Source organism: Pseudophryne corroboree, chromosome 12 (genome assembly GCF_028390025.1).
Source record: "Pseudophryne corroboree isolate aPseCor3 chromosome 12, aPseCor3.hap2, whole genome shotgun sequence".
NCBI lineage: Eukaryota > Metazoa > Chordata > Amphibia > Anura > Myobatrachidae > Pseudophryne > Pseudophryne corroboree.
Genome location: NC_086455.1, coordinates 26769892 through 26793686, shown reverse-complemented (window position 1 = coordinate 26793686; position 23795 = coordinate 26769892). Strand labels below are relative to the sequence as shown.

At 44.4% G+C, this 23795-nt stretch overlaps 1 protein-coding gene across 2 annotated transcripts in view; it reads left to right on the top strand.

The window, feature by feature from the left end:
* SYNE2 (spectrin repeat containing nuclear envelope protein 2) overlaps nucleotides 1-23795 on the top strand; it is a 447442-nt gene that overhangs the window by 207742 nt on the left and 215905 nt on the right. For both annotated transcript variants that reach the window (XM_063947243.1, XM_063947242.1), the window contains exons 43-47: nucleotides 715-864; nucleotides 2884-3128; nucleotides 9485-11573; nucleotides 17785-18107; nucleotides 20169-20313. In XM_063947243.1, the coding sequence (XP_063803313.1) occupies nucleotides 715-864; nucleotides 2884-3128; nucleotides 9485-11573; nucleotides 17785-18107; nucleotides 20169-20313 (2952 nt within the window). The remainder of the gene's footprint in view (nucleotides 1-714; nucleotides 865-2883; nucleotides 3129-9484; nucleotides 11574-17784; nucleotides 18108-20168; nucleotides 20314-23795) is intronic.

The following is a 23795-nucleotide window of genomic DNA, read 5'->3' as shown; positions in this document are numbered from 1 at the left end:
CAGGCGTGGCCGGGTGTTTGCTGGGCGGGTATCTGACGTCATTACCGCGTCACTCGTTGCAGCAATCATCGCACTGGATAAGTAACTACGGGGCTGGTCTTGTTTTGCACAAAATGTGTTTGCAGGCGCTCTGCTGCACAGGCGTTCGCACTTCTGCAAAGTGAAAATACACTCCCCCGTGGGCGGCGACTATGCGTTTGCACGGCTGCTAAAAACTGCTAGCGCGCGATCAACTCGGAATGACCCCCATAGTTGGAAGAAGTTTGGAATTAAAATTCATCCATTGTCAGTTTAGAAGGACATGATGATTAAACAGGATGTAACATTCCACTCCATCCAACCCATAATCCGCTTCATCGGCATCCATCTACGACCAATCAGTAATCCGCTTCATCAGCAACCACTCTGTGCTCTCAGTTTATTTGTACATGTCTCCCGGTTGTGAGTTGCAGCACTGGGATAGGGGGTTTTCCCAGAACTGTGGAAGCTTCAGAAAATGGGCCATTGACGTTCTGCTAGTTGAGGGAAGTGTGGCTATTTGGACACAATAAAATATTTTTACTTGGAGTTTTCTTGTAACAACAACTACTCCGTCATTGGCCCATTGCAACGTATATATTCCAACAATACAGCCATTTCATCAGGCCAAGGCAGATACATGTACAAGTATAGGTCATATTCATATTTGGCTGTGGTATGTGTCTTCTTTTGCAGTTCCTTTATGTTGGGGAAGACGATAAAAATCTTTCTGAAGAGCATCCACATCGAATATATGAAGATACAAAAAAGAACATCAGTAGTTTCCAAAAAGAACCATTCAAATTAGATGTCAATGAAATAAATCAACAAATTCAAGACATAGAGGTAAATCATTATTTCCGCTATGGCAATTACTGTGAGAAAGGTTATCCTGTGGTGCTGGTTCCCCTGACCAGCATCACAGGATAACCTTTCTCACAGACAGAAGAGTGGAGTTCTCTTTGACTTTGCAACTTTTTTTAAGTGCTTTTAAAATGTACAAATATCCTTTTAACTGCCAGGATTGTTTGATCACATATTTACCTGTAGTGTGGCTGAATGAGAGACGGGGTGGGAGTGTTTTTGGTCTCAGTTTTCTTATCCTTCTGCTTGTCAGAATATTTTTTGTGGTTTTTTTTTCCAACATGTTACATATATGTCCTCGTACATCTTTGCTGCAGTCACGCCAAATAACCCCTCTTGGAACGCCAGATCGGACGTCTTTTTTTACATCTTGGTTGCAGTGAAATGCACTAGGACACACCAGGAGACTGTGCTTTCTAATTTGACATGTGACACTTGTATACTGTGTGCGAGTCAGTCTCTGAATCTGTACACAAAGTGCTACAATGTAGCAGACACAGCTTTTTTCCAATAAGTTCTGTTCTACTCTGTATACAGACTCAGTCGCACACAATATGCACGTATCATATATCACAGTAATTAGCACAGTCTCCTAATGCATCTTAGTTGTACTGCGTTTTTTCAACATAAAATGATGGCCGATGTTAGTAGTGAGTTGCACAGGACCTGGCGGCTCACTGCTGGCAGGCATTGCACGCTGTGTGGAGTCTTGAGGCTGGATGTATGAGGATGCATCTGTAGTACTGTACCTACAGACAGGATGCAGACATTTTTAGGATGCAGCTCATTCATTGCCTATGAACCGGTTACATCACTAAACTTAGTGCTCAGTGCTTACAGAGTTATCTAGTGCAGTGGTTCTCAAACTCGGTCCTCAGGACCCCACACGGTTCACGTTTTCCATGTCACCCAGCAGCTTCACTGTGTATCACCAACTGTCACATTTTAAAAATCTACAGGTGACCTGCAAAACATGGACCGCGCGGGGTCCTGAGGACCGAGTTTGAGAACCTGTGATCTAGTGAATTAATAGGCCGCCTTCTCATGAATATTGGGGCAGCCCACAGTATGACGTCTCCCATATGTGGCGGTTACAGGAAATCTCTAAAGTTAGCTTCACTTTTGGGGAAATTAAAATTGAATTCACTCCCTACCATATATCGTAATAGCAGGGGTGTGCCTCTAGCACAGTGTTTCCCAACTCCAGTCCTCAGGGACTACTAACAGTGCATGTTTTACAGATCTTCCAGCAGGTGTACAGGTATATTCATGGGATGCGGTCATGTGACCGGCGGTCGGGATCCCGACGGTCACCATGCTGACGCCGGGATCCCGAGCGCTCAAAATGCCGGCCGTGGGAATGCCGACCCACTAGCTCTATTCCCACCTGTGGGCGTCCACGATACCCATAGTGTGGGAACAGAACCTGTGGTGAGCACAGTCAGCCACCAAGCCCGCAAGGGGCTTCGTTGCATTCGCTCCCCCTCCCTGCTGGCATTCTGCTGCCAGGATCCCGGGGTCGGTATGCTGATCTCCGGGATCTCAAACGCCGGCCCTCGAGCCCCAACCCATATTCATTACAGGCAGACACACATTAAAAGATCCGCTATTTTTTCCCTTGTGATATTGAGTAGATCTTCAATACATGTAGTGTCAGAAGTCCCAATGTGCTCTAGTACATTGGGCCAAAAGTAATAGGGTGTTATTTGTCAAAAGTGACGATATTTCAGCAATTTTGCTGTGAAATTGAAAACAGCGATTTTATTTTTAAAGACCACATTCATTTGCCAAATTGCAACCTGTTATATTTGGCCCATGATATTCTCCTGCAAAGGTGCCCAAGGAGCTTACATGACGATGCGCTGTCTCAGTCCAATTTATTTCATATTGTTTTTCTTTTTATTATTTGCAAAAGACATTTTGTACAAAAGGCAGTATTGATAAAGGCCAAATAAGAAGCATCATTTTGTGTGTTTGTTCTTTGCCATTTTCCTGCATTAGAAAGCTTATAATAACATCTCAGAACTGGAACCTGGACGGCCATGTTTTCAAAAGGAAGTACAAGATGGAGATGCTCGGGATAATGAGATTTTATTATCAAAGCGCACAGACCTATTAGCAGAACTAATTGCTTTGAAGACCAAAAAACAGAAACTGTGTGAAGATGTGAGGAGCTCCCAGAATGCTCTGTGTGCAGCGAAGCTGTCCTACCAAACACTGGCCAAGGAGAAGGAGAACCTCAAAATGTATGTCTTGTCTAAATGAATCAAACATGATGGCTGCTTTGAGCAAAATCACTTCATTTTTATTTTTGTCTGATTATGATGAGGCATACTGTAGGGCCAATTGTACTAAGCCTTGAAAAGTGATAAAGTGGATGGAGATTTAGGGGTCTATTTATCTATTTACTAAGCCTTGGATGGAGAAAAAGTGACGAAGATAAAGTACCGGCCAATGAACGCCTAACTGCAATTTTCCAACCAGCCTGTGACATGACAGTTGGAAGCTGATTGGCTCATACTTTATCACCGTCCAATTTATCGCCATCCAAGGCTTAGTAAATAGACCCCAAAGTACCAACCAACCAGCTCCTGTCATTATTTAAACACAGTCTGTAACATGGCAGTGATTGGCTGGTACTTTGTCTCTTTCCAATGGCTGATACACAAACGACATCCATCTATGAATCAGGTACTTAGTGGCATTATGGGCGGGTCTGAGACACTCCGAAGGCTAGGCTACCCTTTATTGCAGTAATATATGAAAACCATATAGTTCCTATCCTTAGTGATAAATTCAAACAATACAATTCAACGAGGAAAGAGACAAATATCTCTTATTCCAAATCAGTAAAGCTAGTTACAAGCTACAGATGTGTCCTCATACACCCAGTCTCAGTGCGGCTTGCGGCGTCAGGCACCTGGTGAAAGTGAGCCACACCGGGAGGTGCATCTATAGTGCCAACCACGCACCAGAGATGCCGAGCTGTGACTCTGACCACGCAGGAATTAGTTTAAGTTATGTACAGTGGCAGATGAAGCACAACAGAACTTGGCAAGTAAAAAAGCCACAGACGCTACATCGTAGCACTACCTACACAGATTCAGACTCAGTGACACACAAAATTAATAGCTGCAGTATAGTGAAGTGGTGTTATCGCATTGTGTCACAAAAGAAGGACATCACAAACCGAGTTGTGCAGGACCTGGTGCACCATGAAGGACTGCTTGGTGCAACTGCGCCAATATTGTATGAGGACACATCTGTATAACAAAGTTAACAAGCAAAAAGGAAATAGGCCACATGCTCCTGTTTCGTAATGATGCAACTGGCTCCTAATGATTTCATTGGCTGCATTTTAGGAATATTATTTCATCCTATAAAGGTGCCACTTCCCGTAACTTGCCCCAAACAGTCTCACTGTCACTCACTTTACAAATACATGCTCTCGGCGACTGTCGTTGCAAGACCATCGTGACACATGCGCAGTGCGACTAAAGTTGGGTAAACACTAGGCGATGTATCGCAAGCTCGTTGGTGGGTGTACATCCCAGATATGTGTGTGAACGACGTCATTCACAAGCATATCGCGTTGGCTGAAGATACACTGGCGTATGTGGCTGTGTGTACGGCGGTCGGTACACTTGCAGCAGGGTGACTAACAAGCCCAGCTGGGTTTCCTGACCGGCACGTCAGCGGGCAATCGGTAAGTGTGTATACTACCTGGATCGGCCACTCAGTCAATGCGTCCTCGGGTTCGCCAACATGTCATCCTTGTGTTTATCAAGCTTTAGACACATGCACAGTTAGACGGTAATCGATCAACTGTGAAAAGATCGGGTTTGTGTTCTTCTCTGTATCAGAGCCTCTGTTCCCATGAATTCTACTACTAGTTACACTACCCTGGCGAGTAGCAGGTCAGCAGCCGTATGCAAACAAATATTACTGTATTCTACCTTCTGAGTGACTTAGGCTCTTGCAGGTTTTTTTTTTTTTTACCGTCATAGAAAAATCGGCCATCTATAAATAAAATCTCTCCATTTAAGTTTAAAAATACTTTCCACTTATTCCAACGTTTCTACATAAAGACCTTTTTCAAATACATATTTTTTACATTCTTTTTTTCTTTTACGTCCTAGAGGGTACTGGGGTCCATTTAGTATCATGGGGTATAAACTAGGAGCCTTGGGCACTTTAAAGGCCCGTACACACTGTCCGATATATCGGCAATTCTAGTGAACGGCCGCTATATCGCGGGTCCGTCAGCCAGTGTGTACGGGCGATATGTCTGTGAACTCCGTCGTTCACAGACATATCGCGTCGGCCCCGCAGCACAGCCGACGGTCAATATATCTACCGATATATTGGCGCATCGCTGTGTGTGTACGGGCGGGCGGCCGACCGCCCGTACACATGCTGCGGCAGCTGGCGGTGATTGACAGCTGAACTGGTCGGGTGTGTGTACACGCCCGCCCAGTTCATGACATCAGTCCCCGACGGATCGGGCAGTGTGTATGCACAGCACACTGCCCGATCCCTCCATAGATATATCGGCGGATCAATTGATCGTCAGATATATCTATCACTGTGTACCCACCTTAAGAATTTGATAGTGTGGGCTGGCTCCTCCCTCTATGCCCCTCCTACCAGACTCAATTTAGAAAATGTGCCCGGAGGAACCAGTCACGCTTAGGGAAGCTCCTGAAGAGTTTTCTGCATTTATTTTCTATTTGTTATTTTCAGACAGGTCTGGTTGGCACCAATCTGCCTGCTTCATGGGACTTAGGGTGGGGGACACGGCCCAACCTCCTATAAGGATAATGGTCCCGTTCCTTGCTGACAGGACACTGAGCTCCTGAGGGAACCATTCGCAAGCCCCACCATGACGAGCATCCTCTGGATATCGAGGATGCGTGCTTTCATATTCCAATGTGGCTGCCTCATTAGGCTTATCTAAGGTTTGCATTACAGGACTGTCACTACCACTTCCAGGCCCTGCCATTTGGCATCTCAACGGCACAGAGGGTGTTCACCAAGGTAATGGCAGAGATGATGTTTCTCCTCCACAAACAGGGAGTGAACATAATTCCGTACCTGGACGATCTGCTGATTAAGGCACCATCCAGGGAGAGGTTGTTGGACAACATTGCCCTCTCAACTCATCTACTTCGGGATCACGGGTGGATTCTGAACTTACCAAAATCTCACCAGGAACCAACACGGAGGCTTCTGTTCCTGGGGATGATACTAGTTACGGAGGTACAGAAGGTATTCCTTCTATTGGAAAAGGCTTTGGTAATCCAGTTGATAGTGTGGGATGTTCTGAAACCAACCCGGATATTGGGGAAGATGGTAGCCGCTTGCGAGGCACTGCAGTACAGAAGGTTTCACGCAAGGCCCTTCCAGCTGGATCTGTTGGAAAAATGGTCCGGATCACATCTCCACATGCACCAAGGATACGTCTGTCACCAAGAGCCAGGATTTCTCTTCTGTGGTGGCTTCAGACTTCTCACATGACAGAGTGCCGAAGGTTCGGGTTTCAAAATTGGATTCTGCTAACCACAGACGCAAGTCTCAGAGGCCGGGGAGCAGTCATCCAACAGTTCCAAGGAAAATGGTCAAGTCAGGAAACCTTTCTCCCAATCAACATTCTGGAACTAAGGGCCATATAGAACGCCCTTCTACAGGCATCACATCTTCTTCAAGATCAAGCCATTCAGGTTCAGTCGGACAATGTGACAGCAGTAACGTACATAAACCGTCAGGGCGGAACGAAGAGCAGAGCAGCAATGTCAGAGGCAACAAGGATTCTCCTCTGGGCAGAAAGACACGCTGTGGTGTTTTCAGCAATCTTCATTCTGGGAGTGGACAACTGGGAAGCAGACTTTCTCAGCAGACACGACCTCCACCCAGGAGAGTGGGGCCTTCACCCGAAGGTGTTCGGGTGCTTGACACGTCGGTGGGGGGTTCCTCAAATTGACATGATGGCCTCTCTTCTCAACAAGAAGCTCAAGCGGTATTGTTCCAGGTCAAGAGACCCACAGGCTGTGGCGGTGGACGCTCTGGTGACTCCATGGGTTTAGCAGATGGTGTACGTTCCACCACTTCCATTGATCCCAAGAATTCTCAAAAAAAATAAAAAGAGAAATGATTCAAGCAATACTCATTGCTTCGGACTGGCCAAGGAGGGCCTGGTACGCGGATCTACTGGAGATGCTCTTAGAGGACCCGTGGCCTCTACCTCTACCTCTTCGCGAGGATCTTCTGCAACAAGGGACGTTCGTCTGCCAAGACTTACCATGGCTACGTTTGACGGCATGGAAGTTGAGCATCAAATTCTAGCCCGGAAAGGGATCCTGGGCAGGGTTATTCCAACTTTGATCCAATCCAGAAAGGGAGTAACGTCTAAACATTACCACCGTATTTGGAAAACATACGTCTCTTGGTGTGAAAACTGAATTTCCTGCAGTGGAATTTCAACTGGGATGTTTTCTCTTTTTTCTGCTGTCAGGGGTGGACGCTTGGGCTCCATAAAAGTCCAGATTTTGGCCTTGTCCATTTTCTTCCGGAAACAATTGTCTACCCTCCCAGAGGTTCAGACGTTCTTGAAGGGCACCTTGGGATCTTAACGTGGTGTAGCAGTTTCTACAATCAGAATGGTTTGAGCCTTTACAGGAGGTTGACGTGAAGTGTCTTGCGTGGAAAACTGTCACACTGTTGGCCTTAGCTTCAGCAAGGCGTGTGTCGGAACTGGGGGCGTTGTCTCACAAAAGCTCCTATTTGACTTCTCATGAAGATAGAGTTGAACTCAAAACTCGTCAGCAATTTCTTCCTAAGGTGGTGTCTGCGTTTCATATCAACCAACCTATTGTGGTTCCGGTGGTTACCGACACCTCTGTTTCTTCAAAGTCCTTGATGTTAGGAGGGCTTTGAAGAACTACGTGAAGCGGACAGCTTGTCACAGAAAATCAGACTCGCTGTTTGTTCTCTATGACCCCAATAAAATTGGGTGTCCTGCTTCAAATCAGTCTATTGCTCACTGGATCAGGCTTACTATCCAGCATGCTTATTCTATGGCAGGTTTGCCGGTTCCAAAATCTGTACAGGCCCACTCTACTAGGTCGGTGGGTTCTTCCTGGGCGGCTGCCCGGGGTGTCTCGGCTTTACAGCTCTGCTGAGCAGCTACTTGGTCAGGTTCAAACACATTTGCTAAGTTCTACAAATTCGATACTTTGGCCTCTGAGGACCTTCAGTTTGGTCAATCAGTTCTGCAGGAACCTCAGCACTCTCCCACCCAGTTTGGGAGCTTTGGTACATCCCCATGGTACTAAATGGACCCCAGTATCCTCTAGGACGTAAGAGAAAATAGGATTTTAATTACCTACCAATAAATCCTTTTCTCGTAGTACGTAGATGATACTGGGAGCCCACCCAGTGCTTCGTGCTTTCCTGCACTGTTACTTGTTAAGTATTGTTGTTGGTTCAGCTGTTGCTGTTCCTCATCAAGTTTGGTTAGCATCGCTTTCCTCTTGTTTTGTGTGTGCTGGTTCGAATCTCACCACTGTCCTTTAAATCCTTCTCTCAAGGTATGTCCGTCTCCTCGGGCACAGTTTCCTAGACTGAGTCTGGTAGGAGGGGCATAGAGGGAGGAGCCAGCGCACACTATCAAATTCTTAAAGTGCCCAAGACTCCTGGTGGACCCGTCTATACCCCATGGTACTAAATGGACCCCTGTATCCTCTACGGGAAAAGGATTTACCGGTAGGTAATTAAAAACCGATTTTTGTTTGGATATTCAAAAAACAAATACCAAATTTGTTTTTAAATACTGTAAAAGCATACTTTGAAAGTGTGTAATATGTATTTATAGCAATATTCTACAGAATAGTCTATTATTATTATTATTATTACATTTTATTTATAGGGCGCCACAAGTGTTTCGCAGCGCCTTACAAAGGACAGTACAGGGAGACAAAATTTATCATTACAGAAAATAAATAACAAAAATAGAGTACAGGTAACAAAGAGTACCACAATTCTCAAAACATAATACAGCTTAGATGTAAGTAGCGAGGGAGTAATCATTGTACTACTTGGGGCTGGCAGCCATAGATAGAGATGAGCCTTTACCAGTAGGAGAAAAAGCAGGTAAAGATGGTCGCTGAGTAGGAGAGAGCTGCGAGTAAAATGTGTCGAGAAGGGGGCTTTGACAACAAGAGGAAAGAGGGCCCTGCTCTGAAGAGCTAACAATCTAGTGGGGAGGGGCAACAGACAGATGACATGAGGTGCAAGCAAGCGAGAGGAAGCCTGACGGCAGTATGCAAGCAGAGCAGAGATGTTCAAGGTATGGGGCAGGGGGATGGAGGAGCAGCCTAAGGACTAGGTTATGCATCAGAGGGGTACACTTTGATAAATAGGTGGGTTTTCAGTGCCCGTCTGAAGCTTTGCAAGGTCGGGGAGAGTCTAATGGAGCGGGGGAGCGTTGATTTGTCAGAACAAAATAATAGCAGCTAGCAAGTCCGTGTCATGAAGTTTTTGATTCACAACGGAACATCTGTCCTGTGCTAAACATTAATTAACTCCAGTCATGTTTGTGTTCCAGGGCACCCACGGAAAGTTACACAAGTCATTTGGGCAAAATAACACATTTTCTTCAGCAAATAGCAAGAGAAAAGGAAAGTTTGTATACCTTGATGTCCGAGCATTCAAACATCGGTTGTTGCAGAATAACAAGTCAAAACAAAGATGAAATAGGCCTTGATGTAAGACAAATGGTTGACTTTTTGGAACAAATTGAGCAGAGTGTTCTTAGGGAACATGATCGTTTTGCAAAGGAAGCCCAAGAAATAGCATTTGTTGAACAAAAAGTTGACGATGTGCAAAGGATCATTCATCTCCAGCAAGACCAGCTTGATCAACCTTCTACTTCTCCAGAAGATGCTCTGAAAGCCTCTCTGCTACTTTCTGCTGACATACAAGCCATCAGGCATATGTTTTCATTATTAAGAAATGCATGTGACTTGCAAATCAAAAGAACATGGGGAACAAATGACCGTAAGAACCTTGAAAGTTTACTGGACAATTTGCAGGGTGAACTGGAAAGCCTTGAGGAGCGCGTGAATGACCAACAACTCACACGATGCCAAACACCAAATGCCTTACTGGAGCAATACTCTTTTCTGAAACCTTTATATGAATCACTCTTGTGGGTCAAAAAATCACAAAACAGGGCCGCATTTAATCAGGTTATTGCTCTTCTACCGGAAGACGTAGAAAAACAGATCATAACTTGTAAAAATGTGCACAAAGAAATTTTGGACAGAAAGTCTGCGATCGACTCTGTTATTAAAGAGTCGGAACACATATCCTCAGGGATTGATACGGCTGTGTGCAAAGACTTGGGTTCTTTTTTCCAACAATTGCAGGAATTATATCAGGACCAAGTTATACAATCAGCTGAGAGATTACAGCAGTTGGAATCTGGACTGGAAAAAAGGAAATCACTCTTTTCAGAAATTGAAAAGCTCAAAGAATTACTGCAATGTCTACAGAACGAAGCAACTCCACTCAGTAAAGAGATATTTACTTCCACGGACTTGTGTGAGCAGCTAAATTGTTTAAAGGGCAAGACTACAGAGCTGGGAGAAATTGAAGGCCTAATCTTGACACTTCTGAAGAACTGCCAAAACTATCATGGGGAACTGAAAAAATCAGAGCAGTTATATTTAAATGACATATTAAGAAGTCTAAAGTATAAGGCAAGAAAAATACGGACATTAGAAGAAAAGAAGTTTTCTTATACTGAAAAATTGCTAAGAATTTGTAACGACTTTGAAGAAAGGGCGACTTACCTCAACTGGGAATTGAGTGCTTTGCAGCCTATTGAACCTGAGATACATGATGAGGCGGCAAAACGAGTTGGTGAAGATTTTGAAAAGAAATTACAAGTTTCCCAAAATGCCATCTCATCATCTCAAGATCACTTGGCTGAGATACTGAGGTATAAGAACGTGTTCGAAGATAACGGGCTTTACTGGGATGGTTTAGCTGTTGATAACCTACAGAACAAATGTCTAAATTTGACAAAGGATGCCGAGACAAGTGGTCACTTTGTACATTTTGGACGAGTAGAAGAACATTATGGAGAGCTGATAGAAAAAATCAAAGCAATGATTTGTTCAGTACAAAAAGAAGCTGTCTGGATTGGAACCAATTTTGATATTATAGATGCTCAAGTGGTATGTAAAAAAATAAAGAAAATAAGTATTTTAACTACCAAAGCAATCTGTCTACTACACGAAAAACCAGGTGCCGATGAAGAGTCCCTCAAACATGAGGAAAAGACAATAAGATCTTTAGCAGAAAATATGGATCAATTACACCAATCTCTCCAGCAGGTGATAACTGATTGTGATACAAGGGACACAAGTGCTCAGTATCGATTGAAGCAAACCTTAAAACACCTAAGGAAAATTGACAGAGATATTAATGAGCAATGTGTTATTGAATTGGATATCTATAAGGCTGAAGAGGAACTGCTAAGGCTTGAGGCTCTTCATGAAATATGCAAGTCAGAGTTAAATGGTATAAGGTCCATTTCAGCCCAGGGAACCACAGAGGACCTCCAGAAAGAGCTGAGTGAAATAGAGTGTATTGGCAAAGAAACGGAGAAGAACATCGCACAGCGCATTGTAAGTATTGGTAGTGCAAAATTTCAGGTAAATGCTTTGATGTCACTCTTAGCAACAAATATGTGCAGACCGGAAGCCAAGCTCAATAGTTTGACAAACATTCTAACTGGATGGGTGTGGTATAATAGATACACATTGTCTAGTTAGACAGTCAATAGAGACACCACATGTTAGACAGTCAAAAGACCAATAGGGCTAAAATGTAGACAGTAAAAAAGGACGACATGAAAATGGTTGACATAAAAAAGGTAGACACCATTTTATTTTATTTTTTCATTTTTGTGGTTTGTGTGGATAGTTTTGTCATCTGGGACCCCCAATTGTAGAAAGGCTTCCCCTCACGGGGCTTGCTGTTCTCACCACGCTTTGGGCTCAGTGTCTCGTTGCGCTTGCCACAGAGTTTATAACCAACTCTATGCTGACATGGATAGAGAAGGTATGAAATAGTACAAAAACATGTAAAATAAAAAAACCTGTGTCTACCTTTTTTATGTCGACCATTTTCATGTCGACCTTTTGTACTGTCTACCTTTTGACCCTGTCGACCTAATGTCTGTTTAACATATGGTGTCTATCTATTGACTGTCTAACTAGACACTGTCTATCTATCATCCGGATAACATCTGGATAATAAGCCTCAATATCATGTTTTAGTTCTGCAATGCCATATACTGTACTGCAGGGGTGGGGAACCTTTTTTCTACCGAGGGCCATTTGGATATTTCTAAAATCCTTCGGGGGCCATACAAAAATTTTCAACGTAAAAAATGACCCTGCCCCCCAGTAGGTCTGCCCCTTAGAGTTACTGTGTGTGCGTGCCGGAGGCGCGCACGCGCCAAAAAAATGGGTGTGGCCAGTTAAAATGGGACGTGATACACATATGCCCCCAATAGTGCGGTGCCAGATCCACAATTGCCCCCACAGTGCCAGGTATACAAATGCCCCCACAGTGCCAGGTATACAAATGCCCCCCACAGTGCCAGGTATACAAATGCCCCCCACAGTGCCAGGTATACAGATGCCCCACAGTGCCAGGTATACAAATGCCCCTCACAGTGCCAGGTATACAAATGCCCCTCACAGTGCCAGGTATACAGATGCCCCTCACAGTGCCAGGTATACAGATGCCCCTCACAGTGCCAGGTATACAAATACCCCCCACAGTGCCAGGTATACAAATGCCCCTAACAGTGCCAGGTATACAAATGCCCCTCACAGTGCCAGGTATACAAATGCCCCCCACAGTGCCAGGTATACAAATGCCCCCCACAGTGCCAGGTATACAAATACCCCCCACAGTGCCAGGTATACAGCCCCCACAGTGCCAGGTATACAGATTCCCCCACAGTGCCAGGTATACAGATTCCCCCACAGTGCCAGGTATACAGATTCCCCCACAGTGCCAGGTATACAGATTCCCCCACAGTGCCAGGTATACAAATGCCCCCCACAGTGCCAGGTATACAAATGCCCCCCACAGTGCCAGGTATACAGCCCCCACAGTGCCAGGTATACAGATTCCCCCACAGTGCCAGGTATACAGATTCCCCCACAGTGCCAGGTATACAGATCCCCCCACAGTGCCAGGTATACAAATGCCCCCCACAGTGCCAGGTATACAAATGCCCCCCACAGTGCCAGGTATACAGCCCCCACAGTGCCAGGTATACAAATGCCCTCCCCCCTCCCCTCCGTGCTGCTTACCGTGGACGCGACGGAGGAGAGCGAGGCTGTCGGGTGAAAGCGGCGGCGTTTAGTACTTCAAATCAGCCGCCGGTTCGAGAGCCAATCAGAGCTCGCGGACCGGCAGCCGCGGCTCCTGATTGGCTGCCGGTCCGCGAGCTCTGATTGGCTCACGGACCGGCGGCTGGTTTGAAGTACTACAGGCCGCTGGTCCCATTCTACAGCCGCGCTCTCCTCCGTCTCCCTGCTCTGACAGCTGAGACACGCTGCCGCCCGACTGAGCGGCAGCGTGTCTCACTGACACAACCTGGTGGGCCGGACCAAACGGCTTCGCGGGCCGGAGGTTCCCCACCCCTGCTGTACTGTATATTCAGAGTGGTGAGTTGTAGTGATATACATTGACAACAGATTGCTTTTGACACCCCGATTTTCCAGCGGTGGTTTCACAGGATCTCTGTCCCTGCACACTTCATCTGCATATCTGTGTGTAACCTGTTCTGAAGAATTATTGTAATAAATGTTCTGACCACACTGAAGAGCACCTAATACCTGGGACATGTGAAGACAGCAAAATAAATCTTTGTCCATGATTATTGTGAAAGTTTAGTGCTGCTTCTAAATGGAAATGTTACTCTGCCCCTATTCTACCGCTCCCTCCTCCGCCATTATAGAGTGGTCTAGTTGGCAGAAATATATTACAGCAGGAAAGATAGATTCTTTACTTCCCTGATTTGTTTGACTCACCTGACAGTCATTAAGTATTTTTTCTTTTAATGCCTTTTTTTAACGTCTTCCGTGATGTTTGGTTTATCTATACCAGTGGTAGCCAACCCTGGTCCTCGAGAGCTACCAACAGTTTCACGTTTTCCAGCTCAACCAGCAGGTGCACAAGTGTAGGCATTACTAAAGGTGGGTACACACTAACAGATATATCTGCAGATCAATTGATCTGCAGATATATCTATGGACGGATCAGGCAGTGTGTTGAGCATACACACTGCCCGATCCGTTGGAGACTGACGTCATGAACTGGGCGGGCGTGTACACACGCCAGCCCAGTTCACCTGTCAATCACCGCCGGCCGCCGCAGCATGTGTACGGGCGGTCGGCCGACCGCCCCGTACACACACAGCGACGCGCCAATATATCGGTAGATATATTGGCCGTCGGCTGTGCTGCGCGGCCGACGCGATACGTCTGTGAACGACGGAGTTCAGACGTATCGTCCGTACACACTGGCCGACGGTCCCGCGATATATCGGCCGTTCAGGAGAACGGCCGATATATCGACCAGTGTGTACGGGCCTTAACTGACACATTTAAAAAAAAACACAGTTGGAGTAATTACTTCACTTGTGATTCTGTGAGGACACCTGGAAAACGTGAACTGCTGGGAGCTCTCGAGGACCAGGGTTGACTACCCCTGATCTATACTCTGTTATTTTCACCCTTGATTATTTGATCTTACATGTTGTACAGTATGTCAATCTCATCGTACAGTACTGTATGTGGGGATTGCCTCTACCTCTTCTTTCCTGCACTACCTCTCCCCCCATACTGTTTGTGGGTTGTTGTTGTTTTTTTTATATTTAATTTTTTATTTGTACACTTGTTTACTTTTTGAAAATCAATAAAAACAAATAAAAAAACAACAAACCAAAAATAAAATAAAAAAAAAGCAGAAATCATATAAAAATAGGATGGCTTTATGTTATGAACCTAAGTCACAGTGGCGGGCTATAAGAAGAATCTTGGCAATACACATTTTTCCTTGGTTTGTTTCTCCAGGCTGCTGTAAATGACAATGGGTGTATCTATTAAGCCTTTGGGCCGGATGTAATGAACTCCGAGTTGGCCGGAGGTGCGGGTTCCCAGCCAAAAAAATGTCAGAGTTCAGCCAGGGATCCACACCTCCAGCCAATTCGGACTTTTATTACATCCGGCCCTTGGAGAGAGAGAAAGTGGACAGAGATAAAGTACCAGCCAATCAGCCTTACTGCCTACATCGCTGGGGTACTGGGCAGGGACCGGAGGCCTGGTTAACTCTCCAGAGAGTCTGGGAGAACTCCTCGAAATTCAATAATCTCCCAAATTTTCTGGCAGATTATGCAAGTACTGGATGCCAGTATAGTTAAGTGGAACAATAAGTTTAGACAATTTGGAGTATAATCAGAATGATAATGTGACAGTATAAAACAGATCTCCCTACAGCTGTAAATACTGCAGCTCTGTAGACAGGACCTGGAACATTCACACATTCCATTTGAAAAGGAGATAATAGTTTTTCGTTCAGTTAAGAATAAAGATACTTGCTTCAAAGGCACATAACTTGTTTATAGAAAAAACCTCTGTGGGATTGCTGCTTTAAGAACTCATTTTTTGTTTAAACTTTAACGTGTGGACTGTGACTCTGATTTGTGACAACACATTTTTATTTGATATGAAATGAGTGCACAGGTTCTAGACAGGTGCAGGAGAGTGATGAGTTAAAGAACATTTCTTGTTCCTATCTGACATTGGGGGTCATTCTGACCCGCTCGCTGCTGTTTTTCGCAGCCGAGCGAACGGGTCTCTACTGCGCATGCACTGTAGTGCGCCGGTGCATGCCAGACGGCCGAAGGCCGTTGCAGGGCTGCGATCGCCTCTGCCTGATTGACAGGCAGAGGCGTGCTCGCTGGGCAGGAGAGGGCGGAACGGCGGCGTTTGGCCACCGTTTTGTAGGCGCGGTCCGGCCAACACAGGCGGACCAAACGGGGGCGGGCCGCAGCGGTTGTGTGACGTCACACGCAGCCGCTGTGGGCCGGGGAGCGAGGAGTAGCTCCTGGCCAGCACGCTAAAGCTGCGCTGGTCAGTAGCTACTCTTGAAGTGCACAGGCATCGCCGCTGTGCGATGCCTTTGCACTTTTTTGCGGGGGGGGGCGGCACTGACATGCGGGGCGTACTAGCCCTGTGCTGGGCGTCCCCCCGCATGTCAGGGAAGATGATCGTAGCTGTGCTAAATTTAGCACAGCTACGATCAACTCGGAATGACCCCCATTGTGATGCACATGTATGAACACAACTTACCCACACTACACCCTACTAACCACACTTACCTTACCTCCTTATTTATTTGAACTTTTCAATTTTTATACAAGAATGACAGAAAATCAGTGAGCTATTCACCTTTAAGTTGGGATTAATAGTACACAGGTAAATTTTCTATGGACTTCCTTAAACATTTTCCCATGTGCTGCTAGTTTTTGAGCACCAGTCCTCCGCTGCAGTTTTCACAGTAAATACTAATATGGATGTATACACTGCAATTCCCATTCCAATAACTCAGTCTCCACAGGACAGAAGCACATCTAGATCAGGACACCCGAGCCGTGACTCCTCCATGATGCAGAACTTTTTACATTTTATTTGAATAAAATTATGTTATCATGCGAACGTACCCGAGATTAGTAAAGAAAAAACCCGTAATATCACAGTAACATGGCTGTAGAGTATTTCGGCCTTCTCATATATAGGCGGCTTATCATATGTGGCTGTATATATATCTCATATGTGGCTATATATATATATATATATATATATATATATTAAAAAAATGGGAGCACTCACCAGTCTTCATACAAAATGTATTGATCAGACCATCAGCACAGTACAGGTACCATCAACGTTTCGCTCCCCAGCGTTGATAGTACCCGTACTGCGCCGATGGTCTTATCAATAAAGTTTTATTATAAGTTTATAAGAGAGATACTACTATTTTATAATGTTTTCCTGCAGTGAAACAAAGACAATTTAAGCTTAAAATACACATAGAAAAAAATGAAATCTATAATTTTACTAACACACTGGGGCAAGACTCAGGAGGATGCTCTGTGTGTGTGTCTCTCTTTCTAGACCCAAATGCTCTCATTAGATAACAGGTTACACAGGACCCTGTCACCCAGGTGGGAGGAGAAGCTGGAATCCCTGGGTCACTTACAGCTCTATCCCCTCTGCTATCTCTCCTCTGGTCAGGAAGCTCCATCGATATCTCTTGAAACCTGATACTACTGTGTCTATGCCTGCAAAGCATACTGTCCTGCTCACATTCTGGCAGCCTGGTTCTGCTGCTACACAAGAGGGAGACCTAGTAATGTCAGTATGCTTTGGCTGGGGGGCCCCTTGAAAGAGGGGGGCTCGGGGTACAGTATGCCCTGCACCCCCCACTACCTTAATCTGGCTATGGCCACACTGCTGTAAAATAGTATTTCCGGCAGCAAATATGCTATCTATACCTCTGTCCACATGGTCAAATTTTGATTTTAAATATCTGTGGTTCTGTTAAGCTCCTGAAACCTTTACCTACAATCCGTATTTATAAATGTTATTAGTAGCTATTTTAAAAAAGGTAATTTGCATATTTGGTTATGTGGCCCTTTAAATTATAGTAACATGTGTTGTACAGATGGTAACGTAGCTTTAGGTTTGTAGAAAACCCATAAAATGTAGGTAGCCATGGAGATCGTTGCAGTAAATGCTTTATCTTTAACAGAACACAGCTGAGAAGACCTGTAGTTGCCTTCAAGATTTCCAACAAGCCATCACCAACGTAGCAGAGCTGTTCACTCAACATGGAAGGAAGTTACAAGTGGATCCATTGGATTTAAATAACGTAGAATACCAGACACGTGTGCTGATTTCTAAACAAGAAGAACTAAATCTTGCTGTAGCTGAAATTCATACGATCGCTAAACAGTTAAAATCCGTTTGTAATCCGCATGATCAACAACAATTGGATGACATTTTGAAAGACGTCACCTCCAAGAATAACTTATTGATGGAGATGTTAGAAAGAAAGAGAACAGCTTTAATCAGGTACATTTTCCTGTTTATCATCAGCTTATTTAACATGGTATATAAATTGACTGCACATGATACAACATAATCATTGATTTATACATTCTACAAGTGGTTTTCAGAGATTTTCATCTAGAAAATAATTCCACCAATCGGATACCTGCTGTCATTTGTCTAGTTCAGTTTAAAAATAATGTAAACATCTGATTGGTTGCTATTGGGAATGGGAGCATAGTATATTTTTTGTACAGGTTGAGTCTTCCCTACTGTATCTGAAAATCCGAAATTCTAAATTTTTGGCGCAGGACAGAGAGTGAGACCTTTTGCTTTCTGATGGTTCAATGTACCACTCCACTGATCCACCCGTCTATACCCCATAGTTCATGCTCCAGTGTCCCCTAGTGAATGAAGGAGAAAATTTATTATTAAAACATTGTATAAAATGACCTTCACTATGGGTGTTTTCTGTGAGTGTTTACACAGGATTCAGCACTCAGTCTACACATATTACTGATCACTTGGCTGATCGGATTACACACTCCTGATCAGCCAAGTAGTGTGTACCCAGCTTGACCACCGTACACACTGAGCTGGAAATAGCTAAGTGTGTACATTCTAATATGGGATCGTGAGGTAGGCAGCTTAAATATTAAACTGCACATAATTTGTGACCTCCTGATATGATAGTTGCAAGGAACGTTTTAAGATGTTTATCGACTAACGCTCCTGCATTGCTTTTGCATACACACCTATACAATTGTTGTGCCGATCAGCCAGTATAGATGTGTTCCCAGCACCCTCTTCTTTCCCATACTTTGCAGATAGGCTGAATCACTCCAAATACACTTTTCTCACACCCAAACACACACGTTGTCTGCAGCCACCTACTGAAAGTGGCCAAATGGATCCCAAATCTCTTAGAGGAATATCCAGTTAACCGTGGTAAATTACCGCGGTCAATAGATTGACCTGGGGCTATCCAATTAGCCCCTGACTGCCGGCACTTATCGGGGAGGCACGCAAAGCAGAATCCCCGGTAAACAGCCCTCACAGAGCAGTTTTTGTGCAATAACACATGGGTCTGGGAACTTATCCCAGATCCCATGTGTTATTGCCTGAAAATGGATCATTTACCGCACAGTAAAAATGGGGTGTAATTGGATAGCTAAAAAGCCCATTTTTACCATGCAGTAAATTATCACCGACAATTGAATACCAGCCCTAGTAACACAATGTATTCACTGATCCTTAATAAGTTTCACTCTGGGAGATATGTGGTTCCTGTAAATTCACTGCATGCTACTTATAACTCATATCCTTGCCTGGTACTTGTATTGAAATTGGGATTCCAAGGTGCATATCTTCTTTTGATAAGTGTAGGGTATAAGGAACTGTATTTTGTGTATTTCTACTGAGGCGCATCTCACCTCTGTGAATTGGCAGAGATACCACTGGCTAATAATCCTACGGTTACAGACTAGGGGGAAATTTACTTTAAATTCACAGGCCTGTGGCTGTATGGCCAATTAATGCAGCTATGTTAAGATAATCACCTGTCCACTTTTTCCTTTTGAAATATCTAGGACAGTGGTTCTCAATCTTTTTGGAGTCACGGCATCCTAGAGTATCAGAATTATTTTCACGGCACCCCTAGGCCAAATGTTTCTTATTTAGAAGGAAATAGTAAATGTGTTTATATGTCATCCTTAGAGTCAGTTGTGTGGTGAGGGACAGGATTCACTTCTGTTTGTCCACATATTATATGATTGTCAGCCACCAGCACTGGTTTTGCCTATTATATTGACCATGAATAATTTGAATTGGTCCTGGACCACCAACCCAGGGCACCCCTGCAAGAGCCTCGTGGCACCGCAGGGTGTCACGGCACACAGTTTGAGAACCACTGGGCTAGGCATATAACAGGAGGACCAATAGGGTGGAATTAAAATGTTCCTGATAATTCTTCCTGCAGTAAAAACTGGACTTTTTTAAACACAATCTTTTTTTTCCTGGTAATTCATTTACACAAAACTGACTCAATGCTCCAAACTATTACATTTTACATTCTTATTTGTCTAGGTACCACGAAAAATATTACCTGTTCAGAGGTAAAAAACAGAAGATCAGAGAGGATCTTGAAGAGATTGAAGCCATTATCAGAGACTCCTTGTCTCAGAAGCCAACATCCTATAAAGCTGCTTTGGTGCAGTGGGAAAAAAGCAAGGCAAGTCTGTTACAGAGGTTCCAGATCACTCTGTTTTGTGATACCGGTGTGATATCTGTTTGAAAATTACATTTGTTTGGGGTCTATTTAATGACAAACTGCCGTAGAACTACACATCCCAGCATGCACTGCCAATGTTTTCTTTAAGGACATGCAGAAACTGTGGCAGGACAAGCTGGGAAGTGTAGTTCTAGAGCAGATGGGGTTCCACACTTGCCTATACCTGACCTGAAATATCCCTTTAGGTTAAATATAATAGCAATAGGTTACCAAATGAAAAAGACTGTCACATTCTATGTCTCTGTAGCTGCTGTCACATTCTATGTCTCTGTATCTGCTGTCACATTCCATGTCTCTGTATCTGCTGTCACATTCCATGTCTCTGTATCTGCTGTCACATTCCATGTCTCTGTAGCTGCTGTCACATTCTATGTCTCTGTAGCTGCTGTCACATTCTATGTCTCTGTATCTGCTGTCACATTCCATGTCTCTGTATCTGCTGTCACATTGTATGTCTCTGTATCTGCTGTCACATTCCATGTCTCTGTATCTGCTGTCACATTCCATGTCTCTGTAGCTGCTGTCACATTCTATGTCTCTGTAGCTGCTGTCACATTCTATGTCTCTGTAGCTGCTGTCACATTCTATGTCTCTGTATCTGCTGTCACATTCTATGTCTCTGTATCTGCTGTCACATTCCATGTCTCTGTAGCTGCTGTCACATTCTATGTCTCTGTAGCTGCTGTCACATTCTATGTCTCTGTAGCTGCTGTCACATTCTATGTCTCTGTATCTGCTGTCACATTCCATGTCTCTGTAGCTGCGGTCACATTCCATGTCTCTGTAGCTGCTGTCACATTCTATGTCTCTGTAGCTGCTGTCACATTCCATGTCTCTGTAGCTGCTGTCACATTCTATGTCTCTGTAGCTGCTGTCACATTCTATGTCTCTGTAGCTGCTGTCACATTCTATGTCTCTGTAGCTGCTGTCACATTCCATGTCTCTGTAGCTGCTGTCACATTCTATGTCTCTGTAGCTGCTGTCACATTCCATGTCTCTGTAGCTGCTGTCACATTCCATGTCTCTGTAGCTGCTGTCACATTCCATGTCTCTGTAGCTGCTGTCACATTCCATGTCTCTGTAGCTGCTGTCACATTCTATGTCTCTGTAGCTACTGTCACATTCTATGTCTCTGTAGCTACTGTCACATTCTATGTCTCTTTATCTGCTGTCACATTCTATGTCTCTGTATCTGCTGTCACATTCTATGTCTCTGTATCTGCTGTCACATTCTATGTCTCTGTATCTGCTGTCACATTCTATGTCTCTGTATCTGCTGTCACATTCTATGTCTCTGTAGCTGCTGTCACATTCTATGTCTCTGTAGCTGCTGTCACATTCTATGTCTCTGTATCTGCTGTCACATTCTATGTCTCTGTATCTGCTGTCACATTCCATGTCTCTGTATCTGCTGTCACATTGTATGTCTCTGTATCTGCTGTCACATTCCATGTCTCTGTATCTGCTGTCACATTCCATGTCTCTGTAGCTGCTGTCACATTCTATGTCTCTGTAGCTGCTGTCACATTCTATGTCTCTGTATCTGCTGTCACATTCCATGTCTCTGTATCTGCTGTCACATTCCATGTCTCTGTATCTGCTGTCACATTCTATGTCTCTGTAGCTGCGGTCACATTCCATGTCTCTGTAGCTGCTGTCACATTCTATGTCTCTGTATCTGCTGTCACATTCTATGTCTCTGTATCTGCTGTCACATTCTATGTCTCTGTATCTGCTGTCACATTCTATGTCTCTGTAGCTGCTGTCACATTCTATGTCTCTGTAGCTGCTGTCACATTGTATGTCTCTGTAGCTACTGTCACATTCTATGTCTCTGTAGCTGCTGTCACATTCTATGTCTCTGTAGCTGCTGTCACATTCCATGTCTCTGTAGCTGCTGTCACATTCTATGTCTCTGTATCTGCTGTCACATTGTATGTCTCTGTAGCTGCTGTCACATTCTATGTCTCTGTATCTGCTGTCACATTGTATGTCTCTGTAGCTGCTGTCACATTCCATGTCTCTGTAGCTGCTGTCACATTCTATGTCTCTGTAGCTGCTGTCACATTCTATGTCTCTGTATCTGCTGTCACATTTTATGTCTCTGTATCTGCTGTCACATTCCATGTCTCTGTATCTGCTGTCACATTCCATGTCTCTGTAGCTGCTGTCACATTCTATGTCTCTGTATCTGCTGTCACATTCTATGTCTCTGTATCTGCTGTCACATTCTATGTCTCTGTATCTGCTGTCACATTCTGTGTCTCTGTATCTGCTGTCACATTCTGTGTCTCTGTGTCTGCTGTCACATTCTGTGTCTCTGTAGCTGCTGTCACATTCTATGTCTCTGTAGCTACTGTCACATTCTATGTCTCTGTAGCTGCTGTCACATTCTATGTCTCTGTAGCTGCTGTCACATTCCATGTCTCTGTAGCTGCTGTCACATTCCATGTCTCTGTAGCTGCTGTCACATTCCATGTCTCTGTAGCTGCTGTCACATTCCATGTCTCTGTAGCTGCTGTCACATTCCATGTCTCTGTAGCTACTGTCACATTCTATGTCTCTGTAGCTACTGTCACATTCTATGTCTCTGTATCTGCTGTCACATTCTATGTCTCTGTATCTGCTGTCACATTCTATGTCTCTGTATCTGCTGTCACATTCTATGTCTCTGTATCTGCTGTCACATTCTATGTCTCTGTAGCTGCTGTCACATTCTATGTCTCTGTAGCTGCTGTCACATTCTATGTCTCTGTAGCTGCTGTCACATTCTATGTCTCTGTAGCTGCTGTCACATTCTATGTCTCTGTAGCTACTGTCACATTCTATGTCTCTGTAGCTACTGTCACATTCTATGTCTCTGTATCTGCTGTCACATTCTATGTCTCTGTATCTGCTGTCACATTCTATGTCTCTGTATCTGCTGTCACATTCTATGTCTCTGTATCTGCTGTCACATTCTATGTCTCTGTAGCTGCTGTCACATTCTATGTCTCTGTATCTGCTGTCACATTCCATGTCTCTGTATCTGCTGTCACATTCCATGTCTCTGTAGCTGCTGTCACATTCTATGTCTCTGTATCTGCTGTCACATTCTATGTCTCTGTATCTGCTGTCACATTCTATGTCTCTGTATCTGCTGTCACATTCTGTGTCTCTGTATCTGCTGTCACATTCTGTGTCTCTGTGTCTGCTGTCACATTCTGTGTCTCTGTAGCTGCTGTCACATTCTATGTCTCTGTAGCTACTGTCACATTCTATGTCTCTGTAGCTGCTGTCACATTCTATGTCTCTGTAGCTGCTGTCACATTCCATGTCTCTGTAGCTGCTGTCACATTCCATGTCTCTGTAGCTGCTGTCACATTCCATGTCTCTGTAGCTGCTGTCACATTCCATGTCTCTGTAGCTGCTGTCACATTCCA